The sequence below is a fragment of the Alligator mississippiensis genome, chromosome 5 (genome assembly GCF_030867095.1).
Source record: "Alligator mississippiensis isolate rAllMis1 chromosome 5, rAllMis1, whole genome shotgun sequence".
Classification (NCBI taxonomy): domain Eukaryota; kingdom Metazoa; phylum Chordata; order Crocodylia; family Alligatoridae; genus Alligator; species Alligator mississippiensis.
In genome coordinates, this window is record NC_081828.1 from 150,948,385 (window position 1) to 150,973,040 (window position 24,656).

Consider the following 24,656-nt stretch of genomic DNA (forward strand, 5'->3'; position numbering starts at 1 on the left):
CTGGAAAATTATAATAAGTTTATAACCTCCCTCTATATAGAATCAATTTTTTTTTTTTGCCCTGGGGGAGGGGTGTCTTATCATCAGGGTCATCTTCTATTCAAGTAAATACAGCACTCTTCTTGTGAGAGGAGTTTATGACCTGAATTACTGCAAACTCCAAACATTCTAATATATGAATTAGACCCCCAAAATATCATGTAGGTGACTAAAAATTAGATTTTAAAAATAAAAAATCAGGGATTCTTTTATTTACCTTTTGTCTTATGAATCTTTAGGTTCACATTTTCTTTGTAATCACAAGGCCTAGACATTTTTTTTTTCAAATGAAAGCCGAGATTCTCACAGAGTTTCATAATGCCAGCGTCTGGGACTTTTGGAACTCCACATCTATTTCAGAAGTATAAAGTTTCAGCTCTATCCATCAGCTATTCTCCAAGCTCCCCACCTATGAATAAAGTGCATCTGTAGCCAATTTCACATGCATAGCTCAAAAGTGTCATTAGCAGGAGCACTCCCTAGATGGAGCAATGAATGGACTATAAGTATGGACAGAGGGATAGCCCAATCCTGAAAAATGCTGAATCAGGAGTTAAGTCAATATAAAACCACAGCGTTGTTCTACCATCTCTGTTGTGCAATACTGATAATAATCCTAATTTAACACATTCTCCAAGTATGACAACAATTCAAGTCAATAATATATAAATTACAGATAGCCTTCAACTCTCATACATACTTGTAAAAAGAAACACAATGGAATGCAAATAGCTTGAGGAAAGACAATGGCATTTCATGATATGCAAGCTGACTCTTGGTGAAGTGAATGATACACTATACTTGGTTTTGCCACTAGCAAACCTCAAACCTAAGTAACAAAGTTGAAAAGCCAATTGTGATTTGCACTTAAATTCTCCAAGAGGCATCCTACACTGCAACTCTGATCAGAAAATGGTGCTACTACACAGCACTCTATATGCTTTATGCTAATCATGTAAGGAATCTGACACTGTAGGTGATTGAGGATATGAGAAATACTGACCCCCAGAGCTTTTATATTTGTTGCATGGTGCTTATTTCAGTTATGATGTTGGGTGTTACCAAAAAGTGCCTAGAAAGACAACTGGAATTGGATAGGCAGAAAGATGTATATGGGAGATAAAATCTGTATAAACAGGGACCCATATCCGACTGTTGATGAAAGTGTAGCACTGTCTGTATTTGGCAGAAGCACAGATGCAGATAATCTGAACACTTGTAGTTTATTACACAGGTCAACCAAAACAATAAAGCAATACATGGCCTATGTTGTCCTGAACTTAGGTCCTTACAGCCAGATTCCCATAGATTTCTGAAGGGTTTTGGTGCAAGTTTATATATTGTATAGTATGCCAACTTTGTTCTAAGCATTACTTTTTCCTTTTTTTCTTTTTTTTAACCTTTCTTAAAGTTCAGAATGGAGCCCTTGGGTAAATCATTATGTCCTTATAAACAAACAAACTGATGTAGAAAAATGCATAGCATTTTTCTCATGTGCTGGGTTGGTGTATAGTCTGACCTAGAAATATAGCATCTTGCATCCAATTCTTTAGCCAGGGCTATTGTATTGCACACTTTGGGCTCTTTGTCTGCATCTCAATATTGTAAATGACTTTTTTTGTCATAGATCAGTGCACCATGGATCATTAACAAGTCACAACAGAACTGAAATGATTCACCTGAACATATATTAAAGGGATTTGTACTTACTATGTCTACAGAAACACATGAATAAGACAAACTTATAATTAACTACACTAGCTACATCATGGGCTAAACATGATACTGCAACTTTGATGCAATGAGCATTTTTGTAATGAAAGGTTTTATGCTCTTGGACTGATAAATAGCAGCAGCTCCAAGAAACCTAAGGAAACGGTGTTACTGGAAGTGTCATTATGACAACAGTGGGAGGTTACTTTGTAATTATTTCCCATTGAAAATAATCATGCTCACTAAAATTTGTTTAAAATAATTCTGAAATTCAGACAAGAAAATTTTACCCTTCATTCATACACAGACTGATTTAGCTTTGATATCACCACTTTTTTCCACATGCTTGGGCGTGGATGGCCATTAACTGATAAATAAGCACAATGATATTGTTCTTGGATATAAGATTAAACTCTGACTCAAGGACAGATCCCCAGATTGTGTAAATCATCATAGTTCCAGTAAAGCTGAGGGAGCTAGTCTAATTTTGCAGGTAAGAAACCTAGTATTTATTAATAATGTATATTATTTTATACATTATTAGAAACATGTAAAATAACCTGCTTCAAGTACACATACTGTGCTATTCATATACACTCCTAATTTATCCATAATCTTTTCCCAATTAAATAAACTGGGACAGAAAATCACATTATGCACCAAACATTGAACAATTCAATACTTAGCAACAAATTCAGCTATCCCATGACCACTATGGAACCCTTCTTATTAACCCATCTTAACCCATTTTATATTTCATAATCCAAAGGAACTTTCTTGCTTTCCAGAATATACCAGTCTTCTGATCTACTTTAGCATTTTAGATGCATTGTATTTTACAAGCACTACAATTCTCTCTCAAAAAGAATATATAAGGAATGCAGTGCATTTTTAGCAAACAGCAGAATTAACAAGTTATAATTCTTAATATTCTGCCATCTTTCTATTGTAAATTTTAGCTAGTCTGTATGTGTATTCTGGTTATGTTTGATATAATACTGTGTATATCTGAACTTCCTTGTATGTGTAGCCAACAGTGACATAGGCTTGTTTTTAGCCACTGTGGAGGTTTTATTTATTCGGGTATCCACATAAAAATTAAGAATAAAGGATTTCATATGGATTTATGACAACTGAAAATAGGAGCCTGTGGTCTCTTTCATTCATATGACATTTGGTTTGTAAAACATATATTAACATAGCAACACAGGGATATAAGATGGGAAGGGGTCCCCTGGGCATCAAGCCAAGTCTCTTGTGTACACAGGCACTCATTAACTGAAAGCACCCCAAAATTGCTGCTTCTTGGTACCAAATTTGGTGATTGGTGTGATCCTGAGCAGAAAAGCAAGCATCTCTAACTAGGAGTCTCTGGGCTTCCTAGTAATGGCAGGAGCATCAGTACTCCCCAGTCAATATGAACAATGATCAGATGCCAGTAGTTTTCATGACGGGGAAAAATATTCCTTCCCAGCCCCACAAGTTCTGGGTACAGAATTTCAAAACACCTTCCATACTGCAAGAGCTGCTATCACACCCTAATTTGAGGACTGCAAATACATGACTCCACAACCCACAAAGATTGGTATTCCAGATTTCCCTCTCCTGTCATACCGTTCCTTCCACAAACTTATCTAGTTCAGTTCCTAGCTACACCATTTGGCTGTGAAAGCCATTACAACATTTCATTTCCCTGATGGTTTGAAACCTTTTTTTTTGAAATCTCAATGTATCCATAAGGAGTTTCTAGCCATACGACCTCAAGTCAGTGTTATTTTCAGGACAACATTTTTTTTCCCCTCTAATAATATGCAGCAAAAAACATTTCAGTCGAAATATTTTGTAAAAACATTTGTAATGTTTCAGATGAGATTGTACACTGTATTTATGGCTGTGGTCTGCTTATTTGAAACTCCAAAGAGAAGATTAACATAAGAGAGCTAACAGATGGTGTATCACATTTCATGGCAATATTCAGGGTATAGTGGTTCTAGAGAAGTTAAGAGTAAGGTGGATTGTATTGACCTATATGGCTAGATGCAAGCATTCAAAAAGCCTAAGGCAGAATCAATCTAAGTTTTGCAGTGTAAGCGACATAGGTTTAGATTGTTAGTGAACACATTCACCCTTTGGGGGTGCAAATCTTACACTGAGTTTTTAAATTAGTCTGTGTATGCTGAACTTCTGTTTTGTTACGGGTATAAACCAGTTTTGTCTGCTGAACTTCTGTTGTGGTTATAGACCGTTTTCTGATGAATTATACTAGTAAAAGTGTAATGTCTGTACCTGGCCTAAGTTTCCTTGCAGTTTACTGAAAATCAGGTTGCTTCAATGCATTACGCTGTGGTTAAACACAAACACATTTCAGCTGCATTTGTTGAATGGTATTCAACAAGATGAAGTTTTACATAGAAGACCATTGGCAATCTTAGTAGTTATGAATAGGGTTATATGAACAATAATAATTGCTTTGCTGAAACTTCAAAGACATAACTAGTTGCAAAACAAGTGGGATATATAGAGTGACACTGAAAAAAATGTCAGCCACTGCAGGGGCTGCAGCCACACACACACGCCAGCAGCAGCAAATATAAGTTACCATGGCCCCTGTAATTACCCCTCTGTGCAAAACATTGGAAAGATAAGTACTTTACTCATTTTAAAAACATGGCATTGATTCCGATTTCTGTACAGGATAATCTATTCAAATGCTACAGTATAACACTGATTATTTTTTTAAGTTGCACAACTTACATTTAGAAAAGATACCAATGCTATTTCAGATAAAGAAATGAAAAATAAGTGTTCTATTCCTGAAAGCCATATGGCAGTTATAGAAACAAAAGCATCAGACCAGAAAATGCTACAAGGGTAAAAGTTACAGGATAATAAAGGTGCGACTGATAAAGAGAAAAAACTTCCTTAGCTAATCATCTGAAAGTAAAAGAGCATGCCAAATAAAATCAAGATTCTTTTGTTTGCATAGAAAGATGTAAAACTTTCACACTTAACTGGCACAGAACTCTTCAGGGAAAGGTTTGCTACTTATCTGTTACAATCTATTTTATGACAAAACCTACCAAATTAATGACAGTATATAAAAAAATTTTAGCTACAAATTAAATCCTTACTTTTTAAAACAATTTGCATGTGTATGTGCTTGTGAGCATTCATGTAAGCTCAGTAGGGGCAAGTGTTTTCGTCTGAACCACACTAATTTTCAGGGTGTTTTTTAAAGTAACTTTTTATATAATTTCTGTAATTAATGGAAAATATTCTTCATCAGGTGTAAGAAACACAGATAAGTAAATAAATAAGACTCATTTAGAGAATTTAACAATCAATAAGGACTATATGTAAAAGCTGAAATGAGAATGTAAAAAGGCTTGAAATGACAGTCCTCATAAAAACAAATTACTCAAAGGACACTTCAGTATATACCAAAATAACATTAGTAAAATAAAATGATGTGCCCATCAAAAAGAAAACAAAAACTAAATTATTTTATCCTCAACATCTGCTCCTAAGGATTTTAAAAGCCACAGGAGTTAACTGCACAGCTTGAATCAGTACTTTGCTCCATTCACTAGGGCCTAGGAAAAGAGTTTTGACAGTCCACTGAAATGGTAATTAAACATATATGTTAGTTCTCTGTTGGAGATATGTATTCACATTTGAGCTCAGGTAAGCCTGGGACTTTTCTTCCATTCCAGGTTAAAAAAAAAATCATTCAAATGACTATTACTACTCTTTGAGGCAGCCTGCAGCCCATCACATAAGCTTACTTGGTAACTGATGGATGGCAAGGACAATATTCTGCTGCTTTTGCCCACTAAACTTTTCAGATATGTCTAAAAACACATTAGAGCCACCTCCACTCTTACTGGGATTACTTTGATCCTATCAATGATACAACTGCAAAATAGAGATCTTACAGCAAAATAAATATGATAACATTTATGGCAGTTATTCATGCAGAAAGAAAAAATACTACCCTAAATTCTGGAGTGAAAATTAAACAAATGGAATTATTTTAAGTATCTGCAAGTACAGTGATGTAGGATTCAGGTACAACATAAATCCCTGTTAGTCATAACTCTCACTTAAGTAATCAAAAGCTCAGAGTCACGTGGTAAGTTTTACTTAATGCTTTCTCATACTCTCTTCAGACTTCCTAAGTCCTTCATCAAATATGTATTTGTTAGGGCCACAATCCAAAAGAACCCTCAAACCTATACTTAAATTTTAAACATATCATTTATCCTACAGTGTGGCTGCTTATGTTGGTTTCAGCATTTTGCTAGACTGAAGCCGAAGTGAACATTAAACCCATTATTTTCTGCTCTTTAATAAAGAACCAGTCCTCATATGCAGTAAATAGAAATACATCTCAGTACTAGAAAAATTTAAAAGCTCAGCCTCTGGGCTAAGAATAAATGTCTTCAGGGAAATTAATAAGTAAAAATTATGGAGAAAAAGATTGAAGAGGACCAGGTACCCTTCTAATGTTATGACTGAGATTTGCATTCATATTAATTAGAAATGTGGCAGTTAGTCCTCCTAAGTGCCCCCAAAATTTACCTGTAAAAGTTTACTTTACTTTGACTTCCTATTGAAAAATCAAAATTTTGCATAGGAGTAAAAAGAGAAAAAGTTCAAAGTCAGTAAAAATAAAAAGGAGTTTTTCTATATGCAATACATGAATATACACAAATATACAGATATATATTGCATATATATGAACTACACATTTCTCAAAGAAATATGAAGAGAAAAGCAGTGCTGGTTAAATCCATTGCCTTGCCATGATTCTGTATGAATAATACTACGTATGAATTATATAGGTTGAGTGTGTACTTTCTTGTATTTTGATTCCAATAAACTCAGTTCATGAACCAGTTATCTGCATCCTGTCTGGTAAAGGAAACTAGTTTAAATAAGCAGGTTATTTTAACCTTGGATAGATAGATTTTTTTAACCTTAGAGTCTACAGTATTTTATACACATGTAAAGAAAGACTTCCAGTTGGATTGAATGTGATTAATTTAGTTTTTCCCTTTCTATAGTGCAACGTGTAGGCACTTCAGAAAAGATGAGAGAAAACCTTACTTTTTTTTTTTTTGCATAGGACAAAAATTTCTTGTTTGATCTGCATTGGAGAATGCATCTGTCTATTGCATAGTCTGCCACAGTTGAGAATAATTTGAATAATTCATATGGAACAGATGCAGAATAGTCAGTAGAGGACTAGAGTATGCATGAGGGAGAAGAATTATGACTTTAATCTGCATTTGAACTCTACTTCCAAAAGGTGAAGAGGCAAACGTTTATTCAGTGTTTCACCATCCAGACTCTTCCACCTTGAACCCTCTATGCTGTATTTAGCTAAACATACTTCTGCAAAAAAGCAGCAGCAGCCTTTTTCCAGGAAGTTCATAAAAAGCCAGCATATTTTAAACATAGAAAACTAGAAAAAACAACGAATTATTTGCTGTTTAGTTTGTATGAAGTTTGATTTTTGCCTTATATTTATGAGGGTTTCTACTAATAATTTCATGCATGCGTCTCATTTCATATCATATTTTTGCAGGAAAAAGACATATAGGTAATTTTAAAAAAGATTCTTCTATTTTGCTGATGATTTTATTAATTCCTCCACTTTTCATTGTCCATCAAAGACAATTCCAAGTCTCTGCACATTAAATAAAAGGTCCGTCCAACTTTCCTTACTGCTATAAAATAGACCTTGCATCTATACATTGGCATAGCTACTGTACTACACCCATTTATGTAATTCACTAAAACTTTCTTACCAAGAGATATAGATCCATGATGTAACCACAAAAACTTTGTAAGATCCTGTCTGTTATACTTAAACCCCAAGTGACCCACTTATGATCAGTTTTTTCTCATCTTACAAAGACATTACAATATTGTTTCAGGGAAGAAATCTCACTAAGGAACCAGCAGAAATAGTACAGTTTCTCAGCAGGTGTCATTATAATTTTAATCATTGGGAGATGAATTCTGGTGAGGTCATAAAAAAAAATATCAGTTAAAGAATAGGAGAAGATGACTAGTAAATCCCTACTTCCCCAAGTTACATCTTACTTATGAACATTCAGGTGGATTATAGGATATAACCAATATTACTGATACAGCCTCAGTCATGATGAAATGGGGAGATCATTTTCAATATGATAATCTTACTGCACAACCTTCAGAACCATGACTGGAAGGCTAATTGAAAACTATATTATAATAATGGAGAATGATAAGGATGAACAAACCTACGCAAATATCTGGAAAATATCTTAAATATACTCCTAAAAAACTTGAGTATTGCAAAAGCAGTGCAACTTTCTGATCATTATTCTCTCCTTTAAAATTGAACTTAGATATCTTGTAAAGCTAAAAAAAAAAAGGGAGAAAAAAGAAAAATGCATCTTACCTATAATAAAAAGAATTTCCACTGCAATGTCACTGACAGTTGTGCTTCGAGTTGTAGACAGGTCATCATTGCCAATAAAGCAAACGTTGTAAGGTACAGTCACAGCAACATAAAACGTTGCCAGTAAAATAAGCCAGTCCCAGCCAGCTTTAAAAGTGCTATAATGCAACAGTATGAATTTAGACCTTTTTGCATCTGAAACTTTGTATTCTGGAAATGCTGGTTTATCTACAAAAACGTTCTGAAAGAGAATGAAAGAAAGAAAGAAGTCAGGCAACGATATTTCACCATTTAGATTACCTTTTCATGAATTAAATCTAATATATACTTTTAAAAGAAGATCAAATAAATGTCTATTACACTTGCAGTTGGGCAAATATTACAAGGAATCTTGTGCAACTAATCACTAAACTTGCGCAATTACAGAGCCTCAGAGCAGATGCAATCAACTGAGTCTGCCGGAGCATGCTAATTACAGCACTCCAGCAGCAACATGAATACTCATGTATTCAGTGTCCTCATGCTTCAGGATGGTGGCAGGAGTGCTCTAATGAAAGTTCATCAAATAAGAAGCTTTAGTTAAAGTGCCTCCAACACCATTTTGAAGCATGGGATGCTAAATACAGGAGTTGCTACAGGCACTTTCATTAGAGTGGATCTCAGAGTAGCTGTAATAGAATCCCCTCCTCCACCTCCAGAGCATGTATAAAGACACCCTTAAAGTGTCTCTGTAAACACTTTACTTTCACTTTGTGAATAGTCACTATGAATATTCTGGTGACATGCTTCTTCCACCAGCCATATTTCCCAAAATACTGAATGTTCAACAACTAACAAAGCATATTAAAGAAAACTAGATTTTCTACTGAGAATAAGCATCCTACTGATTGCTAGAATTACAAGCATCTATGAGTTACATGTGGTTCGAATGCAAAGTCCAGCCTGTAGGCCAGATTGGACACATGATGGACTCCATTTCCCAGCAGCCCCTGCCTACATCGCTCCAGCTGGTTTCCATGGAGACCATAGAAGCAGTCAGGTTGTAACAGCACAGGGCCAAGGACCTGCAGGCATTGGATTGCAGCTGTGCTCCAGCTCACACTGTCACCACTGCAAAATCCTAGCCAGCCCTGAAACAGCTTCCCACCCAGCCATGCGTCTTGCCTGTGCTGCTTGGGCTAGTCTTCATGGGGACCCTGGCCCCATGCTGTCAGGGCCCTGCTGTCCCTGGGGTCTCCATGGAAACTGAACAGAGTGACAGGCAGGGGCTCCTGGGAAATGGAATCCATCTGCCCGCCAATCCACTATTTTGCCCGCTCCTGTTTTAATGGTTACATGCACATGTCATATGACCCCCCAAATCAAAACCACTTAAGTAAAAAAATGCCAACCATCATGAATGGTCTATAAACTATCAACAAATAATTCTTGGTTGCACTTCTTACCTGAAAAACCTTTAAAAAATAGCAATATTTTGATATTTGCAGCTGATTCAAAATTAGAACAAGAAACAAAATTTGTTCAATAACTTACTTGTTATGGAATTATCCTAAAGTTTTGTTATAGAAGAGATTTGGTTTCAATTTAAATAGCTTGCATGTATAAATCTTCATCACTCCCTCCCCCTTTATTCTGCTCTAACACAATGGGAAGTTAAATTTAATTGATCCAAGATTTAGTGTTGCCACTAACATATTTGCAGAGTTAAGGTGTGAAATAAATACCATCTTCATAATAACCTGAATCAACAAACCTTAACTCAGATGAGTGGTCCTAGTGGTCTCACCGGTGGGTGGCTCTAAGGCAGTGCCCACATATCTGAAAGTGGGTCTTGGAGTCCCTCTAAGTGAACAGAGCATATAGGACCTATGTGCCAAGAACAGATCAATCTTGAATGCAATGGTGTAAATTGTGCAATGTCATAAATGTTGCACTGGATATCCACATAGCTTATGCTACACTGTGATACTAATGAAATAGCCTGGACTCTGGTGGATTTGTTCCTAATTGTTGATTGTCGGTCCCCCTCAGAAGTCTCATAGCATAGTGTTATAGAGCCTGGGATCCAGTTTGACTGCTTCTTGAATGTATCGCTGTGCTTTTACGACTCTCAGGACCCCTCTACACATGCAGGTAAAGATGCAACAGGCTCTAATGAGCAATCCTGCCATGTCACACATGTATATGGTAGGGAGGTGTGACTGTGGGATTGTGAATCAGATCATATCATGCCTTACTGCCAATGTCGGGGGACTACAATCCCAGGCTCCCCTGGCACCAGCAAGAAGCAAGCTCCTGAGAAGCCCCTCTGTTGACAGGGCTCCCAGCTGCACAGATGGCCCCATGCATCCCAATGGCTGGGAGACCTCTGCAGCTTTGAGATTAGAGCAGCTGTGGTTTCCCAGGCAGAGGGGCATGTGGGGCCCCCTGAAGGTGGACGCTCCTAAGCTCAAGGGCACACATGCTCCCCTCCCCCCCAACTGGGAGCTCTGATCAGCTGATGGTGGTCCCAGCCACAGAGGCCCCGGCCATATGTTTAATTAATAGAATTAAAGGAAGCAGCTAAAAAGTTATGACACATAATTTGTGCAGCATCTTTGTAGCTTATTCCACTTTTCATCACTCCATTATTTGACTGAATGTGTAGCTGAGTGACCACTTAAGGCCACCAGTCAATCATGCCTTAAGTGTAATGTGTAGATTGGGACCTAAGGATCCCCTTCAGAAGTTTCATAGCATACAATCACTGGGTGCCTGAAGACATGCGGGGAGGCTTTTCCAACCTGCTTTAATTACAGAGTTCAGAGCAGACACAATTAAAGTTGAGTCTGCTGGAACATACTAATTAGTGTGCTCCAGCAGCTTTTGTGTCTCGTGTATCAGTGTCCAGGGAATTCAAAATGGGGCAGGGATACTTCAACTAAAGTTTGTTTGACAAGCTTTAGTTAAAGCCCTCGCTCTACCATTGTGAAGCATGGGGATGCTGATACATGACAAGTTGCAGGTGCTTTAGTTAAAGTGGCTCTTAGAGCCACTCTAATTAAAGTGCCCCACCCCCACCCCTGGAGCATGTGTAAAAATGCCCATGCTGTCATGTTTTAAACCTCTCTAAGCCCCCACAGAAATCCTGGCAGAGGCTAGATAGTACTACTGGGGCCCAAGCTACATGGTTTGTGCATGAGGAGCCATATATACCACATGAAGACCTTTCTTGGGTTTAAAGGAGCCCATCATCCTATGTCATGATGAGGAAGAAGAGAGTTCCCTACATGCACTTCTGAAAGGTAATCTACCTCTGGACTGGGACCAAGACTGGAAAATAGGAGCCCATTTCACCATCAGGGAGGTTGTTTCAAACAGACTGTCAATGTTGGTGGGCCCTGGTGAACTTTTAACCTTGGATCAGACCCAGACCTGAGGGAATTTGTCCAGGACAATAAACTTGGGTACATGTTCTCAGCTTAAATGACTAACAGATTGAGCGTGCTTTCTGGAGATGGCTCTCCCCATAGACAGAAAAGGCATCATATGTGGCCATTTGGTACGAGTTTATCACATGATAGTCATGGATGAACCCCAGAGACCAAAAGTTTATTTGGGTTAGACCATCTAATGTAAAAAAGGTACCCTGACTCCATAAGGAATATGAATGAGTTTAATGCAGGAAAGAACAAGGTCCAGCCAAGTACTGGAAATGAATCCACAAAATACTGTCATCTTGAGGCACTGATGTATTTTTGCAAGGTGCAAAGAGTAGGTACCACAGCGGAAGCCTGAGAGCTGTAAGCTGTGCCTGAACACTGAATTGTCAAATGCATCTTTGTTGACTGGGGAAGGGTTTTATTAGAGTAGGTAGTTGAATGAATAACACATTGCAACATATCAAATTCCTTTGAGCCTCAGGAAATAAGTGTAGTCAGACAGTTGGCAGGAAGCATAGGATGCCCTTTATCCCTTCAGTACAGGAGATGGAGAAAGGTAGGAGCAGAGTGAAATTGAGAGATGCTATTAAAGTAAAAAATGTATCTGGTTGAAGCTCAAGGTGTGAGAAATGCCCTCTAGTAAGTGTATTTTTTCATTTGAGTAATTATCCTAATATAATGTTGCTCAAGTAATACAGGAGAGTCCTTAGATGCTTCGTGGTAGCATCACTTAAAACCAGATTTCTGTGCACATATTGCTTAGTTGCTAATCCTAAGAAGTGGGTTTAATTCTTAAATGCCCTACTGAAAGCATGTGGCTATCTCTAGGACAAAAAGCTCCTTTTTAAAAAAGGCACAATCCCTCTGACCAAGACAGAAATATAATAATGATAATTTAATTTTCCCAACATTAGACATAACTATTAAAGAAAGACAAAACAAAAAACTTTTCTTTCCCTGATGTTATTGATAGGCAATCCTAGAGTATATTGATAGGCAGTGATGTTGGTAAAGGAACAATCCAAGTGTTACTTTATAGGAAGGGAAGGTTAATTAGGAATAGAAAGGGCTAGCGACTGGGCCTTGGAGAATTGTATTGAATACAATAGAGTTTATGAAATGACATGGTTCTGCAGGACAGATTAAGAATCCAGAACTGATGATGCATATTATTTTTTCCTAGTCTCCCTCTTTGACATCTTAATAAAATAAAATGATGCAGAGACTACTTAAGGGGAAATATTTAAATTTTGATTTCTACTATATGAATATCACACATGGTCACTTTCAGACCATATAAATTTAGTATGACAGAATGCATATTGGATCATGAATGTGTGCCTGCTGTATGACTTGCCCAGTTGGAAAAAACACTTTAAGTCTTTATTCCAACTCCAAGGCGGTATCTGCATCTGCAAATTTCAGTTTTAAGCAGTCTCTTATTGCCTCATTTTCACTCTCTTCATCTTTCAACGTTTTGACAAAATACTCTTATTCTCCTAAACAGCAGCATCTGGTTCATGAATTTTATCATCAAATTATTTTGCTAATAAAAAATCTTGCTCGCTGTCACTCTGTTCATGGTTAGTGCTGCTACCATCAGGACTGCAGTTTCAATAATAAAGAATTTCACAAAACAGTATATAAATTGGTGTGCATTCAGCAAGCCAAAGTTGCTTCAGTTTCACGAAGTTATTCAATCTGGAAATAAAAGGATAATTGCATGACTGCAGACTTCATCAAACTTGCTTTATCTGTTGCAACCTCTCCCAATTCAAGTTTTCTTGGAATGCCAATATCCTGTCTTTTCTAGGCCCCTTTATTTTCAAGTTCAAGGGCTGCATTTCTATTGTTACATGAATCTGAGCTTTCCCTTTATTCTGGTTCTCAACAGCTTAGTCCTGTTTTTCTAAGTTCCAACAAGTCCAGGCTGCTTCCAGTTCATTTTTAAGTCAAACAATAGAAAATGTTTTTTTGTCAGTTCCAGTTCTCTTTTGTGGAGAAGTACCTTCTGTTGCAGTTCCTTTTGTTTAGCAGTTACTTCTCCTGGCCTAAAATTCTCCATTTCTCCTAAAGCCGCCCCCCCCCCCCCCTTTTACTTTTGCAGTGGCAAGTTATCAGCACTACTTGTTTTGTTAAATTTTCTCTATGTTCTTCAGCTGCTAAACCAAAGACTTTGTCACAGATGGCTCTGCCTGACAGCACTTCAAACTCTACAATTTTTTTTCACTTTTCCCCACTCAAAGCCATACCCTAACCTATTCTTTCTATGCCTTTTGCTCAGGTTTCCATTTTCCTTCATAGTATTTTTGCACTACTCACTCTTGCAATTGTAATAGTTTTGCCTTCCTCTTCTGTTTCAGCTCACTGCCCCAGTCTGGATCATGGACTTTCAGCAGTGTTGGCAGGGAATCCCAAGGTGGTGTTTCTTTTTAATTTTCACTATCACCTCATTGCTCTCTCACGGCATCTCTTCGAGGTCCCTTGCTGTACAGAAGTAATCCAGTTGCCTCCATCTATGCTACAAAGCTTGGTTAGTACTTCTATATCAGAGGTGTCAAACTCAACTTGCCCCATGGGCCAGAAGAGTAGCATGGGACTGGCTCGCAGGCCAACAGACCTCACCCCAAACCCTGGATCCATTGCATCTGACTGGCCATGCATCTCAAGTGCAGTATGCTGCTCCAGTTAAAGACACACAGACAGCACTGTGGGCCAGATGATAGGTCTCTGTGGGCTATATATCTTTGACACCCCTCTACTATACTATACCAATGTAAGTATAGTAGCAAACTCTCTTAGTGCAGATGAAACTTTTAATCAGCATATTTAATACCTGTTTATTGAGATAAATGAACTATTTTGGCAACACACACAGTTATATAACTATTCACAGTCGAGCTTCTCCAAGGAAAGAAATGCTACCAAAATCAGAAGACGCTATACACAAAAATGCTTAACTAGCAAGTATAGTAAAAAAAAAAATTCTACTGTACATCTACCTATACCTTTGCATACTCAATGGAACTATATACTCTTCTGAGGCACAACGCAGCATTATACTTTTAGTTTCTCGACATTTCCCTATTTATATCTGCTTTGTCGCTTGCACAACAGTAGCTCCCCCTGGGACATCAGGGGCTCGGTGGTAGAATACAAGGTATGCATACATAATAAAAAGATGGCTCCTGCCCCAGACAGCTTATAGTCGAAGTTACCAAAATACTTTTCCAGTTCTTTACAAGCTATTATTCAGGCAGAAAACCTGTGCTTGACTGTTCTGTTGCTAACTCTTGAGAATTCTTGACAATTTCAGTATGTCATTCTTCCTTATATTTGTGCAGTCGTGTGTCCAGGGAAGAGGATATTGGACAGGATATCAAGAGAACTGACTTCTAGGACCACTGACCTTTGATGTGACCTTAGATTGAGAGAAACTGCTTGCCCAACCAGATTTCATTCCCAACTTTTGTCTTGCTCATCTAAAATAATCTCTGCGGCATGGACTGCCTCTTAAAATGTATGCACAATACTAGGGTCCAAACACATTAGGGTCCCAACCTTAGTTTTGACCTCTAGATGCTAGTAAAATACAAATAGTACAACTGAATACAATCTGCTTTGTACTCCTAAAAACTGTACATCTATATTCGCTTCTTTGGATTTTCTCAGCTCTTAAAAGTTCTTCCTCAAAAAGCATTCTCGATAACTTTTTCCTGTACAGGCTGACATACAACATCAACTTTTTGTTGCGCTCCTCTGGGTCAGCTTTTACTCAAGACTGATAATTTCAATCATCCGAGAGCCGTCTTTTAATCCTGCGTGTATTTCCTAATTTTTCCTATTGCTGCAGTCTTTTCAAAGTTATCATTGGCTTCTTGTTTTTCGTTCCATAGGCTTTTGTGAATTTTGCACCTATCATTAGACAACTGTTGATAATTGTTTCTTTATGTTCTTGTGTAGGAACCATAGGCATCATCATAAAACATGAATTAAGCTTTGTAAAAAGATTATATTCCTGAATTATTTGTCTCCGAGGCAGTTAAAAAACACCATGAGAAGAGCAAGGGCTAGTGAAACCTGTCTGAGGCTAATAGTTCCTTAAACCACCGCTGTTCTCTCACAACTAACATAAAGGTTATTGTAAAAATAATAAAAAGAGAGAGTCTGACTGCATGTTAACTTTAACTGGAAGCATAGAAAGTTTAAACCATTCTATCTTTATATATGTGTTGTCTCAAATCAACATTATGGTGAGCCTTTATATCGCCACCCTGGATTTGTAATAGTGCAGATTACAAGATTTCTGCTGCAAACAGAGACTCTATGCAAATAGACCATGGAAATACAGCCTACATGAGAGTTGTTCTGAAAATTGAATGGGTGGCCATTGCTCAAAACCTTTCCCCAGACTAAAATTGTGCATAACCCCTGTCCCGCACAGATCGAACAATTTCTACAATCACTCAAGCCCAGGAACAATTTATGATTTATACTTGCATAAACATCAGGCCCACTTTGACTGATCATTTCTGTGCACAATGCAACATTTCTCACATGTTTTTGATTCTATGAACATACAAATGCAGCTACATATTTATAAGAATTTTTAAAAAGCTATATTCCAAACTTGCTGCAATTTTTTTTCATTACAAAGAGTTTATCAGGTTAAAGTTGTTACCATTTTTAACCTAGCACTCCTTTATTAATGAAAAATATAGTATGCTCAGATTACACACACACACACACAAATAAAATTAGTACTTTACTAACAGTATCTTTGACTATAAAAATTGGAAAAAAATTAAAAATTTAATTTACTTCTCACAATTTGTGATACCTGTTACTTTCTGCATTTTTTCCTCAGCTCAGAAACTAAAAATATAAAGCAACCAACTTCATTGTCATGTAGTTTATTTTACCCAGTTTCACTCCAAGGTTCTCATGATCTCGAACACTATTTTGGGTTTGAGTTGCAAATACTGCAGGAAGATGTTCATTTCTTTAAAATAAATGGTCCTCATTAGACTTTAATGAAATAAGGTAAGTAGCTCTATTGGTCTTTAATTCAGTAAAAGCTTCTCTTTACAAAACCTAAAGTTTGGGCAATGTTGACCTCAAATTATCTCTTTAATCCCCCTTTCATGATGCGGTATAATCATATTTTACATTAAAATTCTACTGTAACCTATTTTAGCATCAATGGTCCAAAAATTGTGTGTGCGGGTATGAGGGGTGGAGAAGTACTGCTTGTGCCAAAAAGTGAAAAACCTCTGCCGCTTTACTGACTAGAAGGCCAGTGTGCAAGAGAACAGCTGTTATATCATAAATTCTGAGTGAGGACATACTGCTGTTTCTCAAATCTACTATCATCCACATAAAATGGGATTTTCAGTTTAGCTACATACTCCTCTGATGTTTTCATTGCATTCTTGATCCCCGACTGGTTACTTTGTAGTTAGCAAGGTAGCTGTCCTTTCCCATTTAAAAATAAAACTATACTCCAGAGTGTAAAGATCTAACACAAGAAGCTTCTTTTCTCATTTTCTAACCTCAGTCATAATATCTGGGCTCATATTTACAGGAGATTGTGGGATGGTGAACTAAATTTTGCAGCTAAAAATGCTAGTATAACCCTTAAGCATAAATAAAAGCACATCTAATAAGCGGAAGAAGTTTATACTTTAAACTGAAAGTTGCTTTTTTAAATGTAAAGTGTTGAAAAAAATGCAGACAGAACATGCTAATTAAAACAAAATCTTCTGGTAGAAACATATCAGTTATGGCAAACTCACCAGGAACGATCTCCCTTTTCTAGGACTGATCACATGACAGAGAAAGACTTCTCACTCCAAGCATAGATTCAAGTTATATTCTGCCTGATTCAGACCAGATACTTCAGCCTTTATTTCCCACATCCCAGAAAAGTGCCCTCATCATCCAGCTACTACATAGTTTATGGCAGGTTTCTCTTTTTCTCCTTCATTTCCCCACTGCACCCTCCTCCCCACACCTGAACTTTTCCAGGAAAAGCTCCAAAAGGTTTGGGTATGAACCTGATGCAGAGTACAAAAAACCATCTTAATAGAGAAAACTGTTCTCTGACCAGCTTTAGTTACATTATTTCTGTAGCTCGTATTAGTACCATTATTATTGGCAGACAGTTTCTAATCGGACAATACTGACCATCACTTCCAGCTGTGGGAGCATAACAGAGTGAAAGGCTCTGATGTACTCCTGTTGCTGGAAGTACCAATCAGCTGACTGACACTGAGACACAGGCACACTAGACACCCTGCTTGCTGCTTGCCACTGTAGGAGAAGCCTGGGTTTCCCCTGCATCAGCAGTTAGGCATGACTTTGATCTAATTACCAATACCACAATCATACCTCCTGCCACACATGTGGCATGACAGGAAACGCAACCTATCAGATCCCATTGCACCTTTAATTGAATGTCTGTCAACAGCCTAATAGTTTAGGTAATAGCTCAATCATCATAGCACAGTATGCTTGAGGGAGCCCCTGCCCTGGATGGTAATTTCTGCATAAACATGCACTCAGAAAGTAGAAATCTTTTCATAGAGAAATTATTAATTTAGTTGACAAAACGTCTAAAAAGATCCAATTGCTTAAAAGTGAACCTAAACTTATTCAAATTAGAAATAAAGCTTTATCTATATATCTCCATCTCTCCAGATAGATAGATAGATAGATAACATAATTAATTAACTAGTAGAACTGCTTACTAAGGTTTGAGGCAATGTTTCTATTACTGGCCAAAACACATTCTAGAATAAGCTGTAATTAATTTAAGGAAATCCTGTGGCCCCCTCATATAGAATGTCAGATGAAATGATTGCAATGATCACATCAAGCCTTTTAATCTAAAAAATTAAATTTGGTATACTTTTGAGAACCACATTCTAAGGAGTGAAAGAAATTCTGAATTATATAGACATATGTGATGTTACAGTTGACTTCAGGTTCTTCTGAATTTCTTTTGTTTGTGTTAATTGTTTAAAAAAAATCAACTATAGAACATCTTTAGGGTTTTTTTTTCTCTAATTATAATATTAAACTATGGCCTGACTATGCATTATTAAAAATGCAGGAATTTTAAAACTACTTACTCATGGGAACTCATGGAAGCAAATGTCAGAACAGGTAGAGAGGGCCTGGAGATCCCACTGTTGCTGCAGCCACAGTGATGAAAGAGGGAGCCCCCAGGCCACAAAATAACCCCTCGCAGACCACATACAGCCTGTAGGCCACAAGTTAAAAAACGCTGAGTTACGAAATGCCAAAGTACGTGGATAGAGACAATTCTACCTCTGGCAAGGGGTTAAACTAGATGCCCATAGGAAGTCCTTTCCAGAGCTATTCCACTATGATTCTACACTACTTCTTTGAAGAGAGAATTTCCATGGTGCTCATCATTATATTATCTGGATGTTTCATAAGCACTGATTATTTTGACATTTCCCCTACCTGGGTAGAAAATACTACTATCCCTACTTAACAGAGAGGGAACAGAGTTACAAAGAAATGAAGATCAAACATAACCAATGATCTGGGCTGTCTAATTTGAGATTAAGCATTTCACAGCACGTATCATGTTCAAAAATGATCCCTACCGACTTTGGCTGTAGCTGTAGGTGTTCAGTATTTCTACAGATTAGACCATAAAAACTCAAGTCAGACAAAAAGCGAGGAAGTACATAAGGGTGTAAATCAGGAACTGGGAGAACATCTGTTCACCAGAGTGCCCCAAGGAAAAACAAGGACTAACGGTCATAAACTCCTACAAGACCATTTTAGGCTGGACATAAGAAAAAAAAAGTCTTTACGGTCCAAGCCCCCGAGACCTGGAATAGACTCCCTCCAGAAGTGGTGTAGGCACCTACTCTGGACTCATTCAAGAAACGCTTGGATGATTATTTTGCTGAGTTCCTTTGACCCTAGCTGACTTTCTGCCCCTGGGGCAGGGGGCTGGACTTGATGATCATCGAGGTCCCTTCCAGCCCTAACGTCTATGAAATCTATGAAGACAATTAAGGACCACCTGGGAAAAGATGGGGGTAAGTGACTTTCCTAGCCTGACACAGGACTTCTGCTGCAGAAGCAGGGTGAAAACACAATTCTCTAAGCATTATTGCACTACCTGAAGGACTAGTCTCTCTTCTAGCAATCCCTAGTTTCATTTGCTAGAAGTTGTACAGACATCAGTTTCCCTTCCTGAGTGATACTCAAATCCTTTGAGCAGCTCCTGTGGCAAGTGTCCCATGTTAAAAATAACATGTGATCATATAATTAAAAACAGTATCATATCACTTATGCACAAGAGAGTTGAATTAAAATTCCATGGGCAACATTAATTCCACCATTTAGTACATTTCACAAGCCTGACTTTGCACCCTTAATAACATTCATTTAATATATTTTTCTGTGGGTCTTAAGTAGCAAACTGAAATAAAAGGAATTCCACCATGAAGCAATATACTGACAACCACACATTATCAGCAGAGCGGGAGTCATTTGATTCAACCCAAAACCCTTTGCCATGAGTTAGTGAAGTAATTCAAAGCAACAGTAGATTGTCATCCTCTCTGTGGGCCAGCAGTTGAGCTGTGAAGCTCTAGCAAATCCCTGCTTAACACATACAGACTTGGTTTTTTTCAGAAGCTTATAACTTAGCCAAATTGGTGCAGATTTACAGTAGTATACCAAAGGTGTGTTCCTGACACCAGGATCACCCCTGCCAATTTTTACTTTCTTGCTCCAGCACATACAGGAGATAGAGCTGTTAAAAATAATTCTGGCAACACGTTTTTGATTATTATTTTTAACGGGGGTAAAGACAATGTGTGCCCTCTTCCTGGAACTGGCTAAACTGTTTTGACACAAGCTTTCCAGTTCCACCTACAATATTTGTGTATGTAGTAATCATGAAAGTTAATTCTAATTATTTGTACTTGAAATATTATGAGTATCCCCTTAGTTATCCCTTTAAGACCTTCCATTTATTTGCTAAAAATTACTTCCAGACATTGACTATGTTTATTTATTTTTGCTACTTGTAGATAGTTAATAGATCTAATTATAGACACTGGTGCTTCAATGCTGAGCATGGCAAATACACAGAAACCAAAAAGTATAATGACCAGGCAGCCCTACAGTAGCTTGCAAATTCATATCTATTGCAAGGTTGGCACCCTCTATTACACTGGAACTAAGGAACAGTCATACACTCCACTGGTATAGAGTACAGCATGAGGCATTCCTTTTACTGTTGAGTACTTTTACTCATGCAAGCTGCTTGAGTGAATCTGTATATAGGTTCAACTAAAATAAAAGATAAAAGAAAAAAAGAAAACCTTGTGGGCTAAAACTGGTACTGAAAGGATCAGGGTCATAAGCAATCTTGCCTAGTGGTTAGGGGCAGGGGCTGGGGCAGAGTCCAAATCACAGCCTAAGTCAGAGGTTAGGAATCAGGGACCAAAGGTCTCCAGAGCTAGAGTCCAAAATGCACAGGACAAATCAGGTTTTAGGAGTTAGAGACCAAATAACTAAATCCAAAGGGAATTTCCAAAAAGCCAGAATCCAGAAGCAGAGACAAGCAGGTTCAGGAGTCAGAGAACCAAGAACACAGACTCCAGGGAGGCTTACTGCAGCAGATTTTCAAGCAAAACTTGGTTGGCTTGCAGTCTTCTGCTACAGGTAGAATTAAATGTGTAAACTTCTCTCCCTAGTGGCCAATCAGGAAACCTCAACAGTGGCCAGCTGTTTCATTTGGGGGGAGGGGGGCGCTGCTGGTTACAGCCTCAGGCAAATTTGGCTAACTTCACAATTAGCTGTGCTCTTTGTTAAGGCCCCAGACAGATTTAAACCTGTATGGCTCCCTTTGGTTCAGTGGAGATGCACCGACTCATGCTGAAGCTGACAGTGGCCCTTTGGGGAAGGAGCTCATAACATGTATCCATATCAGTGTGAACTTCCAGATATCAGCTAAATATAATGCAAATTTATTTTCCCCATTCTAACACAAAGAGGACTTTCCATGAATATTGCATTAGAGTGCTGGCAATGGGAATTGACTAAATCATTAAGACTAGGGACAGACGTTACACAAATGGGTTTAAGTGATCAGAAACTGGTTTAAGCCTGTAACAGAACAGATGTTCAGTGCACATAAGCCAGTTTCAAAATGGCTGAAACTGGTTTAAGATAAACCTGGTTGAATATAGTATCACACTTAAGTGATTTGGGTCAAACCAGTTTATACAATTTCTATTTTAGATCTCTTCCTGGTTTAAGTTAAACCAGAGTTCCCCAGCATCCCAGCATACTTTGCAGCCCTGGGCTGGGCTGTCTGCTTCAGAGAACAAAGCTGGCCCCACCCCTCTGTTCCCTAACCAGAGCTCTGGCAGAGACTGCAGGCACAGTAGGGTCTGCCTGGCTCTCCCTGCCCCACTCCCTTTTAGACACTCACTGCTCAAGCAGGGATACCCTCTCCCTCCCTCCCTCCCATCTCCCACAGCATGGACCCCAGCCCTATGGACCCTAGGCATGTGGTATGTTAGCCAATGCTGAGGTGTCTGTGTCATCCATCTGTCCAATTTCATTGGGACAGATAGACAGAACAGTGTCTACTTAGGACCTTTTGGAGCTAATCAGCAGGTCTCCTGGTAAAGTCCCTCCATTCCTTCCTTGGAAAAAGCTGTTTAAGAAGGGCTTCAACTAATGAGAGAAACTTTTGTTTTGCTAATGGGCTGATAAATGCTATGTTATCAGCCCCCTGCTGGCTCCCTTACCCATCAGGTTTGTAGACAGTATGAAGAAACAGGGAGAGGAAGATTGAAAAGCCCAGTATCATCAACAGATGCATGCACTGCACAGCTCCCCTTTGCCTCAGAGTGCTAACTGGGGGTTGGGGTCTGGCAACACTCCCATCCCTTGAGCAGCGAGCAGGGAAAAGCCTGGGACTTCAGGCAGGGTGGGAGTTTACACCCCTCCCTAATCAGAGCATCCTTCTGGGGCCTGGCCACATCCCCCTTAGATCAGCTCTGTAGAAGGGAGGGGAGGGCTGCTCTAGTGCCCCCTGGCATGTGCCTGCATTTCCTCAGTCAGAAAGGAATGTCTGTACAGTCACAAATTGATTCAACCTAGGCAGGTTAAACTAACCTGCAAAGACTGAATCAATTCAGGCTCAGGTTTTTTGAATGTCTTCCCCTAGCCTGAGGGCTAGTTTGTGCCATGTATAGCTGTGAGGAGCTGTGCTGTCTCTTCATAATACCTGTGCTCAGAGAAGGCCTATCAGAATTTACTTGTATGCCAGAAGTCACACACTGATAAGTCCTTTTAATAGAGGAGAGGCATACCCCCACCTTGCAAGGCAAAAAAGAGTTATTCTACCTCACATGGGGGATGGCACCATAGCTCATAACGTCTCCCAGCCTTTTTAGGGTGCTATGGAAGGACTTGTCAAGGAATGATCTCTGGATGTCCTTAAGTACAAGGAATATAATTCTATCTAATGTTTATGTGGATTTCTTCTTCCCTCCCACAAGACTATAAAATCAGACTTAGCAAACCACCTGGTGCCATCTTGGAGGCCATCCATAGTTTCACAGTTTGTAGGGTCAGAAGGGACCTTGACAGATCATCAAGTCTGACCCCCTGCCATGGCAGGAAAGAGCACTGGGGTCAAATGACCCCAGCAAGGTGTTCACCTAGCCTCCTCTTAAAGAGCCCCAGGGTAGGAGTCAGCACCACTTCTCTTGGAAGTTGGCTCCAGATCCTAGCTGCCCTGACAATGCAGTAGTGCCTCCTGATGTCTAGTCTGAATCTACCCTCTGCCAGCTTGTGACCGTTATTTCTAGTCACTCCTGGTAGTGCTCGGGGGAACAGGGACTCTCCCAATACCTGCTGGTCCCCTCTGACTAGTTTGTAACAGGCCACTAGATCCCCCCTCAGCCTTCTCTTCTGGAGGCTGAACAGGTTCAGGTCCCATAGCCTCTCCTCGTAGCTGCCCTGCTGCCCCAATCATGTGGGTGGCCCTCCTCTGAACCCTTTCAATGCTGTCCACATCCCTCCTGAAGTGCGGCGCCCAGAACTGGATGCAGTACTCCAACTGCGACCTGACTAGTGCCGCACAGAGGGGGAGGATCACCTCCTTGGACCTGCTTGAGATGCATCTGTGGATGCATGACAAGGTACGGTTGGCCTTCCTGACCGTGTCCCCACACTGTCGGACCATGTTAATTTTGGCATCAATAATAATCCCAAGATCCTTTTATGCCTTTGCACTGACAAGAAGGCTGTTCTCCAACCTGTAGGTATGCTGCTGGTTCTTCCTCCCCAGGTGCATCACCTTGCACTTGTCAGTGTTGAAACCCATCCTGTTTTCATCTGCCCACCCCTGTAACCTGTCTAGGTCCAATTGCAGCCTATTCCTCCCTTCTAGCATCCCTTCTCCCTTCATCTGCGATGATTACTATCAGAGATGTAAGGTGTAAGACTACAAGAAGTATTTGGTATCAGCACCAGCATTGAAGTTAACCTTGTTTCTATTTCCCACAGGATTCCTTTTCAAACATGTGGTTTCACTGCCACATATTTAGGGCCCAAGAGTAGCAAGTCCGGCTGCTAGCAGACTGACAAATTTGGCTTGATGGCCATAGGGTCTGAGTGTGCTAGGCAGGCAGAAGGCAGTAAATGTTGTCTGATTTACAATTGCTACAATGCCAAGAAAGAAGTAGATGTGCTAGTCTCAAGTCAAGCAGAAGGCAATGCTAAGAACATAGGACTGAAAGGGACATAATTCCATTCATAAATACATGGTGGGCTCATCTTAAAACCAGTAAGTTTCTTATCCCTACTTCTCCTGCTGGAAGACTAACAGAACCTTCAAGAACTAGGAGGTTAGAAGCCATGTAAATTCCCAGACTAAGTTTATTCATCATCAGTTATACTCATTTTTCTTGTGCCATCCTTGTCCCTCAGCTTAAAAAGTACATTCCTTCCCTTTT

General features: G+C 39.0%; 1 protein-coding gene across 1 annotated transcript in view; it reads right to left on the minus strand.

The window, feature by feature from the left end:
- Positions 1 to 24,656, minus strand: part of KCNH8 (potassium voltage-gated channel subfamily H member 8) — a 251,936-nt gene that overhangs the window by 165,513 nt on the left and 61,767 nt on the right. The window contains exon 5 of the mRNA XM_059729358.1: positions 8,204 to 8,444. Coding sequence (XP_059585341.1) covers positions 8,204 to 8,444 — 241 coding nt within the window. The remainder of the gene's footprint in view (positions 1 to 8,203; positions 8,445 to 24,656) is intronic.